Raw genomic sequence first — 12,870 nt, 5'->3', positions numbered from 1 at the left:
CTTTCCATGGTACACAGAAAGTGCCATAAAGAAAATGACACAATGCTACAGGAATAGTGGGGAATTCGCACTTATCCCTGGGGCTGTAGAAGACTGCAAAAAGGAGAACATCTGATTTAGGTCTTAAAAGTAACAAATCTGAAAAGAAACTAGGAAAAATAGCACTCTAGGTTCAGGACACAGTATATGCAAAGGCATGGACTTAAGAGATTGGTCCATTTGGTTGACGAGGCAATAAGTTCACTGTGGCTACAGTGTGAGAAAGGTAGTTGGCAAGGAGATACAGGTGATGCTAGAGAAATAGGTCGTAACTTGTGTAATCATGACCATAATTTATTTTATAGAAAGATAACTGTGGCCTGAAGACTGGAAGGGTTAAGACCATGACAGCAACTATAGAGGGCCCAGAATGAAAAGCTAGATTGGGGAAACATTTCAGGTAAAAATAAGTAAGTATATGGGTAAAGTTTAAGGTTCTAATTGGATGACAAGGTATGTACAATTGCATAATAGTGTCAATATTTTATATATAGACAACATAAATATAAAGGAGCTATAAGGTATCAGGTGGGCATGTCATATGTGCAACTAGAACTAGACTTGACACATGAGTTTGAGATAAGAGGGATAATAGGCATATTGAGAACACATAAGCACACACATACTTGAAGGAGCCAAGGCTTGAAAAACAAATAGCTAGCTGTATATGGAAGGAAGAGACATTTTTGGAAGAGGAAACTGCATATGGGAATACCCAGAAGTGGGCCAATTCATTCAGGAAAACAAAAGACCATTGTAGCAGAAGCACTGAGGGCAATAGACAGAGGGGTATTAAAAATGAAACACTCGAAAAATACATACATATGGCCGGGCGCGGTGGCTCAAGCCTGTAATCCCAGCACTTTGGGAGGCCGAGGCGGGTGGATCACGAGGTCAGGAGATCGAGACTACCCTGGCTAACATGGTGAAACCCCGTCTCTACTAAAAATACAAAAAACTAGCCGGGTGTGGTGGCGGGCGCCTGTAGTCTCAGCTACTTGGGAGGCTGAGGCGGGAGAATGGCGTGAACCCGGGAGGCGGAGCTTGCAGTGAGCCGAGATCACGCCACTGCACTCCAGCCTGGGAGACACAGCGAGACTCCGTCTCAAAAAAAAAAAAAAATACATACATACATAAGGCTGGGCGGGGTGGGCTCACATTTGTAATCCCAGCACTTTGAGAGGCGAAGGTGGGAGGACTGCTTGAGCCCACAAGTTTGAGACCAGTCTGGGCAACACAGCAAGATCCCACCTTTACAAAAAATAAAAAAATTAGCCAGGCATGGTGGTGTATGCCTGTAGTCCCAGCTACTTGGGAGGCTGAGGCAGGAGGATCACTTGAGTCAGGGAGGTCGAGGCTGCACTGAGCCGTGATCATGCCACTGCACTTCAGCCTGAGTGACAGAGAGCCTGTCTCAAAAAAGAAAAAAAAAGAAAAAAAAGAATCAGAAGAGGGCCAAGTCACACAGATTACAGATTATGCCCTGGTAAGGTGTTTGGATTGTACTTCAAGAACAATGGGAAGTCATTAAAACCATTTAGGCAAAGGAGTAGTAAGATTAATGTTTTTTTAGGGTTACTATTCCAAAGGAGGAAAAAACTTCAAGAAGTTGATACTAGTCAAAATCACTTCACAAATTTGCCAATTAGGTGGTTGCTAATGGCAAGGCAGAGGTCTATGTCAGGTTTTAATGGACTAAGGAATGAACAGAGGCTGAGGAAGCAGAAGGGCAATAAATACTTTTAAATAAAACAGTGGACAAGCAAGGAGAAGCAGAAGAGAATCTTATATATACTTTTTATAGGGAGGCAAAAGAAACGTTGGATATTAAAGGAAGGAGGTGGGACACTGAAGAAGGTAACTGATGTAACAAATTCTCAAAGAAGAATCTATCTGAAAAAGAAAGACCAATGTGTGTTGTTTTAATGAGGTTTAGACAATAAAGGACACTGAGGGATTTGCCACAGCAAAATCTCAATTTCCCTGTGAAGAAATAAAATAAAGGTAATTTACTAGAAAGTGGAAAGAAAAGGGAGTGAATGAATAGACAGAGGCTTTTGCAAAGTGGCTACTTAGAGGACCCATGAGACATTTGAAAAGAAATGACCACACTTAAAGTAGCACTAGAGCAATGCTCACTGTATGAAATGCAAGAATACAGAAGCTATATGGTTGGATTCATCTAAGGTCAGGAATTAGTAATAATTATTCCAGGAATGTCTGCATAAAATGAATTATAAAAAAATTATTTTTATAAACACTGAAATAATTTTTTAAGCTTAGGAAAATTGCACTCTATGAATATAATAAAAACCACCTGCTTGTGTACACTTTAAAAAAGAAAGCATAGTATACGCTGCTACAATATTCACAAATGTAGGAAGAGGTAAATAGAGAGTAGAATATTTCAGCAGGATGTTCACCTCCCATAGGAGGATCTACGGGGCAAGTCAATAAATAATCAGAAAATAGTCTGGTAAGTATAAAATCTGAACAAAGGGGTGGGAAAATCAAGTATTTAATAGGATCATGCTAAGATCATGCAAAAAGTAAATGTCAACCTAATATATGGCTGTCACATAAACTTTTCCCCAGGTGCCACAAATTTTCAGCCTTTGTCAAAAGATATTCATATTACTTTTATCAGGGGGAAAGAAGGGATTAAAAAATATAAAACCCTCACCCTTTGGTTTTTCTAACTGAATTGGTTCTAGACCTACAGGCTTTGTCCCTGACGCTTTAAAACTTCCATGGCATTTAATTTTCAAAACACTTCAGACACTATCCATCTATCCTGTGAAGAACTCAAAAACAAACGGAGAGCAAAGTTTTGGGTGAGATGTAATAATCAGAATATCAAACCAAACTCACAGCTGCAGTGCCAGGAATCACCAAAATGGTTAAATAAAGTACAAACCATATTTCAAGAACCCATACGACCATTCTGTTTTTCACTTTCAGTACAGAATTCAACATATTACATGAATATAATTATATTCAACAGTTTATTATAAAATAAGTTTTACTTTATGCAATTTCCCCCAACTGTAGGCTAATGTAAGTGCTCTCAGTATGTTTAAGGTAGGCGAGGCTAAGCTATGATGCCCTATATGTTAGATGTATTTCAAATAACAATATTTTCAATGTAGACTGGGTTTATCAAGATGTAACCCCCTAGTAAGTCAAAGAGTATCTGTATTCGTTTATTGATAGTGGTTATATAAAGCAAAGAAAGACGTGTAAAGTTGCCATCTAAGGAGGAAATTCAAGGCTCATTTCATACAAGTATAAACATTATATTGACATAGGAAAAAATGAGTAGAAAAAAATCTAAAAACTATATACTTACTTTGTCTAATTAATCTTTTGTCAGCAACCAAAACATTTTCAGCATCCACAATGATTACCTTCCCATCTCTAGGACCAACTGCAAAATTGTCAAAGCTGACGTCCAGGAGGTAGAGTGCAAATTCAAAGTCATTGTTTGTAAGCTGTTCTGCTATTTCCATTAATTGCCAAGCGAGGTCAACTCGTTTCTCCCATGGAGCATTAAAGTAACTCCACAGTTCTTCTCCAACATAATTTACAGCCACCATTCTTCCACAAGCTCCAAGATACTTTGCAAATGGCCAACCTTCATCAGACGGAAAACTCTACAAAAGAATTATCTTAATATTACAAGAGATTCTGATGAATATATCCTAGGTCTATCCTCAGATCCTTTCAGTAGAAATTGCTACTAGGAATGACTTTGGATTTTCTTACTACATTTGACAGTTTATTAGAGATTAAATTCATTTTTTCCTAATTCATACCAGTACTATGGACCTGAAAAATATTTAAATAGAGAACTTTACACTATAAAGCTGAAATAGGATGACAAGTCTTGCTTATCAAAATCTAAGAACCACATTGATCAATAAGAGGGAAGATACTGTCTTTATTACCAAATCTGAAAGTATTTACGCTTTCCCTTATCTTCTTCACTTGTGTAAATGTAGTCAACCAATCCTTTTATTTAAACCGATAGCACTGCAGCCTATTAACCAGCAGTTATTTACCAGGCATCAGGAACTGTGTTATGGTGGCAATTAAGGGTGAACCAAACAGTCTCCATTTAGCCATGGGCTTTTATTTTAGAAGAGCATGCAGACACCAAACAAATACGAATATGAAAAGTGTTAGTTACTAAGCAGCGGTGCAGGTCCCAGGGGAGCATTTAGCAGGGGCCTTACCTAGTCAGGAAGCAGGTGGGGTGGAATTCAGGGAAAGATTCTTGAGAGGTGTCTTTTACCCTACATCCAAAGGTTTGGAAGGGACAAACCGATATCCTATTAATGCAACCTCCATTCTGAGCACATCTGGTCCAAGTTTATCTTGTTTCCCTTTCCCAGCCATATTTTCTGTTCTCCTTGGCCCAGCCTCAAAATTATTCTCATCTTAGCAAGGTTTTCTAATGGATTTTAAAACTACTGGGAGGATTATCATCCTAAATCAAAAGAAAAGTGTTCCATGGCCATGAACATTCATTTTCACCTTAAGTAAAATAATAGGCTTTATCTAAGGTACTTTCCACTGCTAAAATACATATTAGAAAATGAACATTGGAGAAAAAAAGGAATCAATAAATGTGTGTGTTGTGACTGATCCACCAACCAGCCGTTCCCCCAACTCTTCCCTCTTCTCGGGCCTCCCTGTTCCCTGAGACCCAACAATACTGAAAATAAGCCTATTAATCCTACTATGGCCTCTAAGTAAGCAAATGAAAAGAGTTGCAGGTCTCTCATTTGAAATCAAAAACTAGAAACAATAGGCATAGTGAAGAAGGCACATCTAAAACTGAGATAGGCAGAAAGCTAGGCTTCTTAACCCAAACAGCCAAGCTGTGAATGCAAGGGAAATATTATCAAAAGAAATCAGAAGTGCTACGCCAGTGAACACACAAATGTTAAGAAAGCAAAACAGCCTTATTGCTAATAGGGAGAACATTTTAGTGATCTGGGTGAAAGATCAAATCAGTCTCAACATTCCCTTAAGCCAATACCTAATCCAGAACGAGAACCCAACTCTCCTCAATTCTATGAAGGCTCAGAGTTCAGAAGAAAAGCCTAAAGCTAGCAGAGGTTGGTTAATGCAGTTTAAGGAACGAATTCATCACCATAATATAAAAGTACAAAGAGAAGCAGCAAGTGCTGATATAGAAACCACAGCAAGTTATCCAGAAGATCTAGCTAAGATAACTGATGAAAGTGACTAATCAACAGATTTTCAATGTAGATCAAACAGCCTTTTATTGGAAGAAAATGCTCCCTAGGACTTTCACAACTAGATCCAAGAAGTCAATGCCTGGCTTCAAAGCTTCAAAGCAAAGGCAGACTCTCTTGTTAGGGGTTAATGCAGCTGGTGACTTTAAGTTGAAAACAATAATTGTTTACCATTCCAAAAATCCCAGAATCCTTAAGAATGATGCTAAATTGATTTGCCTTCACTCTATATATGTAACAAGAAAGCCTGCATGACAGCACAATGGTTTACAGCATCCTTTCCTAAATATTTTAAGCCCACCATTGAGATCTACTGCTCAGAAAAAAAGATTCCTTTTGAAACATTATTGCTCACTGACAATGCACCTAGCTACTCAAAAGCTCTGATGGGGGTGTGCAAGGAGATTCATGTTGTTTTCACGCCTGCTAACAACATCCATTCTGCAGCCCACAGATCAAGGAGTAATTTCAACTTTCATGTCTTATGATTTAAGAAATAATATTTTGTAAGGCTATCACTGCAATACATAGTAATTCCTCTAATGGATCTTGGAAGAATAAATTGAAAATCTTCTGAAAATAATTTGCCAATCGAGATGCTATTAAGTGTATCTGTGATTCATGGGAGGAGGTCAAAATATCAACATTAACAGAGTTTGGAAGTAGTTGATTCCAAATCCCATGGATAACTTTGAGGGGCTCAAGACTGTAGTGGAGGCAGTAACTACAGATAGAGTGAAAATAGCAAGAGAACCACAATTACAAGTGGAGTCTGAAGATGTGGACGCTAAATTACTGAAATCTCACGATCAAACTTGAAAAGAAGAGGAGTTGATTCTTATGGATGAGCAAAGAACGTGGTTTCTTGAGATGGAATCTACTCCTGGTGAAGATGCTGTGAATATTAGTGAAATGACAACAAAGGCCTTAGAATATGACATAAACCTAGCTGACAAAGAGCAGTAGAGTTTGAGAGTACTGACTCCAATTTTGAAATTCTACAGTGGGTAAAATGCTATGAAAAACATGGCAAGCTACAGAAAAATCCTTCGTGAAAGGAAGAGTCGACTGATGCAGCAAACTACATTTGTCATTTTATTTTAAGAAATAACTGTCATAGCCACCCTGATCAGTCAGCAGCCATCAACACTGAGGCAAGACCCTCCACCAGCAAACAGATTACAACTCACTGAAGATTTGGCTCAGATGATCATTAACATTCTTTAGCCAAAAAAAAAAAAAAGTATTCTTAACTAAAGTATCTATATGTTTTTTAGACATAATGCTTACATACTTAGTAGACTACAGTGTAATGTAAACCGAACTTTTATATGCACTGGGAAACCAAGAAATTCACATGACTCACTTTATCATGATGTTTGCTTTATTGAGGTGGTCTGGAACTAAACTCCTAATATCTCCAAGGCATGCCTGTATCAATACTCTATTGCTAGAAACTGAACAATCTACATACACTTAGTGACCCCAAAATCAGGCTCCTATTCTTGTATCTCTTAGGAAAACAGGCAATATTAATTTTGCCCTGAGCTTTATAAAACTGTCACAACTCAATATCCTTGCATTAAAATTTTATCAACTTTAAAACAAAAAACAAATCGAGAATTATACTTTATCCAGAATTACCAATTTCAATTGCTCCCTTTCAACTATAACAATGCACAATATCTGTACTTGTTCTTTGGGTATGTAACGTTTTTCTCTTAAGTTTTAATATTGCAGCTTTGTGATGAAATCCTAATTATGTAAATGAAAAACTTAGATATATATGAATCATTAATCAAAGTAATTTAATTGATTCCATTTTAGTTAGGAGGTCATAGGTACTGGTTCTTTAGAAATTAGAGGTAAACACATATCTAATTTTGTGCCTTGCCTGATAATTTTAAAATTTATTTTGGGAATTAGAAAAAGAGATTACTTGTGTCCAATTAGAAAAAGAGATTACTTGTGTCCAATGTGCAATACAAAAACTGTTGAGGAACCAAACAGCATTCTCAGCTATTCCCCTAACTTAAAATACCTCCATGACCTTGAAATTTTTGTTAGACAATTACAAAAGATTTAACTATTTCCCAGAAACATTCAGGTATAAAGACCCTGACATAAAAATGAAAGCACTAAAATAAGAAATATGTAAGATTACACAGTTTTGTCATGCAAAAAGTAAAACAAAAAACTCCTCCATACACTACTGGTATACTATTCACATGCCATATTGTAGAACAGATACAAACATATCTTTGTGAAAATAAAATGGTCTTTGACAACAGGAGAAATGAGGAACCGGGCCAACATCTGCACATGTACAAATGCTTCCTTGTTTTTGGAACCTTTCCAACTGACAAACGGCAGTCAAAACTACACTTCATTACCCAAGTTCCCCATAGAAGAGGGTAACATATATAAGTAAATGTCACATTGAGCAACTTTATATTCATAGAGTGCTTTCTGACAATGTTAACTGAAATTCTGTTATGCCTCATTTTAAGAAGAGCACTATAGTTCTTTCATATAGTTTGCTACCTAATCTTTCGGAAGAACTTTAATAAATGAATTCACACCATTTGCTCAGATGGTAAGAATTTTTCATTGTCTAATCAAAAGTCAGATTTCATTACTGATAATACAATTATATCGAACACACTGTAGTCCAAACAAAATCCTCAAGGAAAGCCAAAAATTTGTAATTTGCAATTAATGCAATTCGGGCTTAGAACCAAATTACCATGGTCAAGCCGAGTTTGAGAGACAAAATTTATATACGTTAGAACTTGGATTTGTTAAACTTATCAAGCAGTCAGAAAATAACTTATTCCTGATTACCAAACTCCCACAGTGCATAAAACACATTAGGTAGGATAGAAAGTTTACTGCTAAGGTCTACATTTTTCTATTTAAAAAAAAATTTAAAATCAGATTTTTCAGATTGTCTAGCACAAGCATATAGTTTAAAGTAATACAATAAAATGTGATTTTAATAAATTATTTACAACTGAACAAAATGTACAAATACTTTTCAAATGAAAAAAGGAACATTTAAATTTAGAATGATATCAGTCCTAACTCGGGATTGGAGGCACGTCACTTAATTTTGCTAGGCTTTTAATCAGGATTGAATATATGACATTAAGTGTAAAACGTAGAATTTTTTAAAGTAAATATTAGTTAACGGTTGTACAAAGGCCCAAAACAATTATATATTTACTTTTCTATAACTGTATTTTTTTTAAAAATTAAGTTGGTAATAACTAAAGAAGATGTCTTTAGAAAAGCAGCAAGGTTAACTGCTAAGAGCTGAAAAAATATTAAATGCTTTCACTTTTAATTTTTAAAGCAAAATTTGTTTTGAATTTGAAGTGTAATATAAATCACGTCTAGGCATCTTTTTAAAATTTGGTTACAAAACCACAACCTACTTCTCGGATAGCATACAACTCAAATAATACTAATAACAATATTGCACATACTGACAGTATCTGAAAGCCAAGATTTCAGAAACAAAACTACTAACGTTGCCTTAAGAGAAGGTGATATGTAATGTATGTAATAAATATTAAAGACTGGAAAATTTGGATACTTTATACTCTTTATAGGAATACAATATTTCATAAAATTTCCATATTTAACAGCCAATATAGTATATAAGTAGGAAAATGAATCTTAAATTACAATGCTAGATTGTGAAGTCCCTACCACCCCTACATCTCACTAGCTATAACGATGGCAAAGCAGTAACTTTTCTGAGCTTTGGTTTTTTCCTCTGTAAAACTGGAATATTTGTATCACCATATTCATCAGGGCAATCTAAGGATCAAAGAAAAAAAGATATGAAAGGTACGTTGCACATTCAACACTATGTAGTAAGGAATTATTTACCGAAGTATTTACACTTTTATTATTATAAAGTTCTGGGATACATGTGCAGAACGTGCAGGTTTGTTACATAGGTATACACGTGCCATGGTGGTTTGCTGCATCCATCAACTTGTAGTCTATATTAGGTATTTCTCCTAATGCTATCCCCCTCCCCCAGCCCCGTACCCCCTGACAGGCCCTGATGGGTGATGTTCCCCTCCCTGTGTCCATGTGTTCTCATTGTTCAACTCCCACTTATAAGTCAGAACATGCGGTGTTTGGTTTTCTGTTCCTGTGTTGTTTGCTGAGAATGATGGTTTCCAGCTTCATCCCTGTCCCTGCAAAGGACACGAACACATCCTTTTTATGGCTGCATAGTATTCTATGGTGTATATGTGCCACATTTTCTTTATCCAGTCTATCATTGATGGGCATTGACTGAGTTGGTTCCAAGTCTTTGTAGGGCATGTGCACCCATGCCCAGCTAACTTTTGTATTTTTAGTGAGACAGGGTTTCACCAGTTTGGCCAGGATGGTCTCAATCTCTTGACCTCATGATCCACCCGCCTCAGCCTTCCAAAGTGCTGGGATTACAGGCAGGAGCCACCATGCCCGGCCATAAATGTCTTCTTTTGAGAAGGGTCTGTTCATATCCTTCACCCACTTTTTGATGGGGTTGTTTTATTCTTGTAAATTTGTTTTTCCTTGTAGATTCTGGATATTAGCCCTTTGTCAGATGGATAGATTACAGAAATTTTCTCCCACTCTGTAGGCTGCCTGTTCACTCTGATGATAGTTTCTTTTGCTGTGCAGAAGCTCTTTAGTTTAGTTCGATCCCATTTGTCAATTTTGGCATTTGTTGCCATTGCTTTTGGTGTTTTAGTCATGAAATCTTTGACCATGCCTATGTCCTGAATGGTATTACCTAGGTTTTCTTCTAGGGTTTTTACAGTTTTAGGTCTTATGTTTAAGTCTTTAATCCATCTTGAGTTAACTTTTTTATAAGATGTAACGAAGGGGTGCAGTTTCAGTTTTCTGCATATGGCTAGCCAGTTTTCCCAACACCATTGATTAAATAGGGAATCCTTTACCCATTACTTATTTTTGTCAGGTTTGTCAAAAGATCAGATGGTTGCAGATGTGTGGTGTTATTTCTGAGGCTTCTGTTCTGTTCCATTGGTCGATATATCTGTTTTGGTACCAGTACCATGCTGTTTTAGTTACTGTAGCCTTATAATATAGTTTGAAGTCAGGTAGCATGATGCATCCAGCTTTGTTCTTTTTACTTAGCATTATCTTGGCTCTACGGGCTCTTTTTTGGTTCCACATGAAATTTAAAGCAGTTTTTTTCTAATTCTGTGAAAAAAGTCAAAGGTAGCTTGATGGGGATAGCACTGAATCTATAAATTACTTTGAGCAGTATGGCCATTTTCATGATACTGGTTTTTCCTATCCACAAGCACGGAATGTTTTTCCATTTGTTTGTATCCTCTCTGATTTCCTTGACCAGTGGTTTGTTACTTCTCCTTGAAGAGGTCCTTCACATACCTTGCAAGTTGTACTCTTAGGTATTTTATTCTCCTTGTAGCAATTGTGAATGGGAGTTCACTCATGATTTGGCTATTATTGGTGTATAGGAATGCCTGTGATTTTTGCACATTGATTTTGATTTTGTATCCTGACACTTTGCTGAAGTTGATTATCAGCTTAAGGAGATTTTGGGTTGAGACGATGGGGTTTTCTAAATATACAATCATGTCATCTGCAAACACAGACAATTTGACTTCCTTTATTCCTATTTGAACACCCTTTATTTCTTTCTCTTGCCTGATCGCCCTAGCCAGAACTTCCAATACTATGTTGAATAGAATGGTGAGAGAGGGCATCCTTGTCGTGTGCCAGTTTTCAAAGGGAATGCTTCCAGTTTTTGCCCATTCAGTATAATATTGACTGTGGGTTTGTATAAATAGCTCTTATTATTTTGAGATACCTTCCATCAATACCAAGTTTATCGAGAGTTTTTAGCATGAGGGGGTGTTGAATTTTATCAAACGCCTTTTCTTCATCTATTGAGATAATCATGTGATTTTTGTCATTGGCTCTGTTTATGTGATGGATTATATTTATTGATTTGCATATGTTGAACCAGCCTTGCATCCCAGGGATGAAGCCCACTTGACCATGGTGGATAAGCTTTTTGATGTGCTGCTGGATTCAGTTTGCCTGTATTTTATTGAGGATTTTCACATTGTTATTCATCAGGAATATTGGCCCAGGAATACTGGCCTGAAATTTTCTTGTTTTGTTGTGTCTCTGCCAGGTTTTGATATTAGGATGATACTGGCCTCATAAAATAGGGAGGAGTCCCTCTTTTCCTATTGTTTGGAATGGTTTTAGAAGAAATGGTACCAAGTCCTCTTTGTACCGCTGGTAGAATTTGGCTGTGAATCCATCTGGTCCTGGGCTTTTTTTGGTTGGTAGGCTATTAATCACGCCTCAATTTCAGAACTTGTTATTGGTCTATTCAGGGATTCGGCTTCTTCCTGATTTCATCTTGGGAGGGTATATGTGTCCAGGTATTTATCCATTTCTTCTAGACTTTCTAGTTTGTTTGCGTAGAGGTGTTTATGGTATTCTCTGATGGTAGTTTGTATTTCTAGCGGTCTATTTTTTTTAATATTTTCAAAAAACCAGCTCCTGGATTCATCGATTTTTTGAAGGGTTTTTCGTGTCTCTATCTCCTTCAGTTCTGCTCTGATTTTAGTGATTTCGTGTCTTCTGCTAGCTTTTGAATTTGTTTGTTGTTGCTTCTCCAGTTCTTTTAATTGCAATGTTACGATGTCGATTTTACACCTTTCTCGTTTTCTCCTGTGGGCCTTTAATGCTATAAATTTCCCTCTAAACATTGCTTTAGCTGTGTCCCAGAGATTCTGGTATGTTGTATCTTTGTTCTCACTGGTTTCAAATAACTTATTTACTTCTGCCTTAATTTCATTATTTACCCAGTAGTCATTCTGGAGCAGGTTATTCAGTTTCCACGTAGTTGTGTGGCTTTGAGTGAGTTTCTTAATCCCGAATTCTACTTTGATTGCACTGTGGTCTGAGAGACTGTTTGTTAAGATTTTCATTCTTTTGCATTTGCAGAGGAGTGTTTTACTTCCAATTTTGTGGTCAATTTTAGAATAAGTGCAATATGGTGCTGAGAAGAATGTGTATTCTGTTGATTTGGGGTGGAGAGTTCTGTAGATGTGTATCAGGTCTGCTTGGTCCAGAGCTGAGTTCAAGTCCTGAATTATCTTTGCTAATTTTCTGGTCGTTTATCTGTCTAATATTGACAGTGGGGTGTTAAAGTCTCCCACTTTTATTGTGTGGGAGTCTAAGTCTCTTTGTAGGTCTCTAAAAACTAACTTTATGAATCTGTGTGTTCCTAGTATTAGGTGCAAGTATATATAGTTAGCTCTTCTTATTGCATTGATCCCTTTACCATTATGAAATGCCCTTCTTTGTCTTTTATGATCTTTGTTGGTTTAAAGTCTGTTTTATCAGAGACTAGGATTGCAACCCCTGCTTTTTTTGTTTTGTTTTGTTTTTTTGGTTTTCCATTTGTTTGGCAAATGTTTCTCCACCCCTTTATTTCGGGCCTGTGTGTGTCTTTGCATGTGAGATGGTTCTCCTGAATATAGTACACTGG

At 36.9% G+C, this 12,870-nt stretch overlaps 1 protein-coding gene across 3 annotated transcripts in view; it reads right to left on the bottom strand.

Annotated features, from left to right (window-relative positions):
- DIPK2A (divergent protein kinase domain 2A) overlaps positions 1–12,870 on the bottom strand; it is a 53,176-nt gene that overhangs the window by 29,516 nt on the left and 10,790 nt on the right. For 2 of the 3 annotated variants that reach the window (XM_011721705.3, XM_071091075.1), the window contains exon 2: positions 3,389–3,692. In XM_011721705.3, coding sequence (XP_011720007.1) covers positions 3,389–3,692 — 304 coding nt within the window. Of the gene's footprint in view, positions 1–3,388; positions 3,693–4,274; positions 8,517–12,870 lie in introns of those variants that run through there. The other variant, XM_071091074.1, reaches the window with a different exon arrangement.

This window comes from Macaca nemestrina, chromosome 2, assembly GCF_043159975.1.
Source record: "Macaca nemestrina isolate mMacNem1 chromosome 2, mMacNem.hap1, whole genome shotgun sequence".
NCBI lineage: Eukaryota > Metazoa > Chordata > Mammalia > Primates > Cercopithecidae > Macaca > Macaca nemestrina.
Note: the sequence above shows the minus strand (reverse complement) of the source record. Positions and strands in the feature narration are given on the sequence as shown.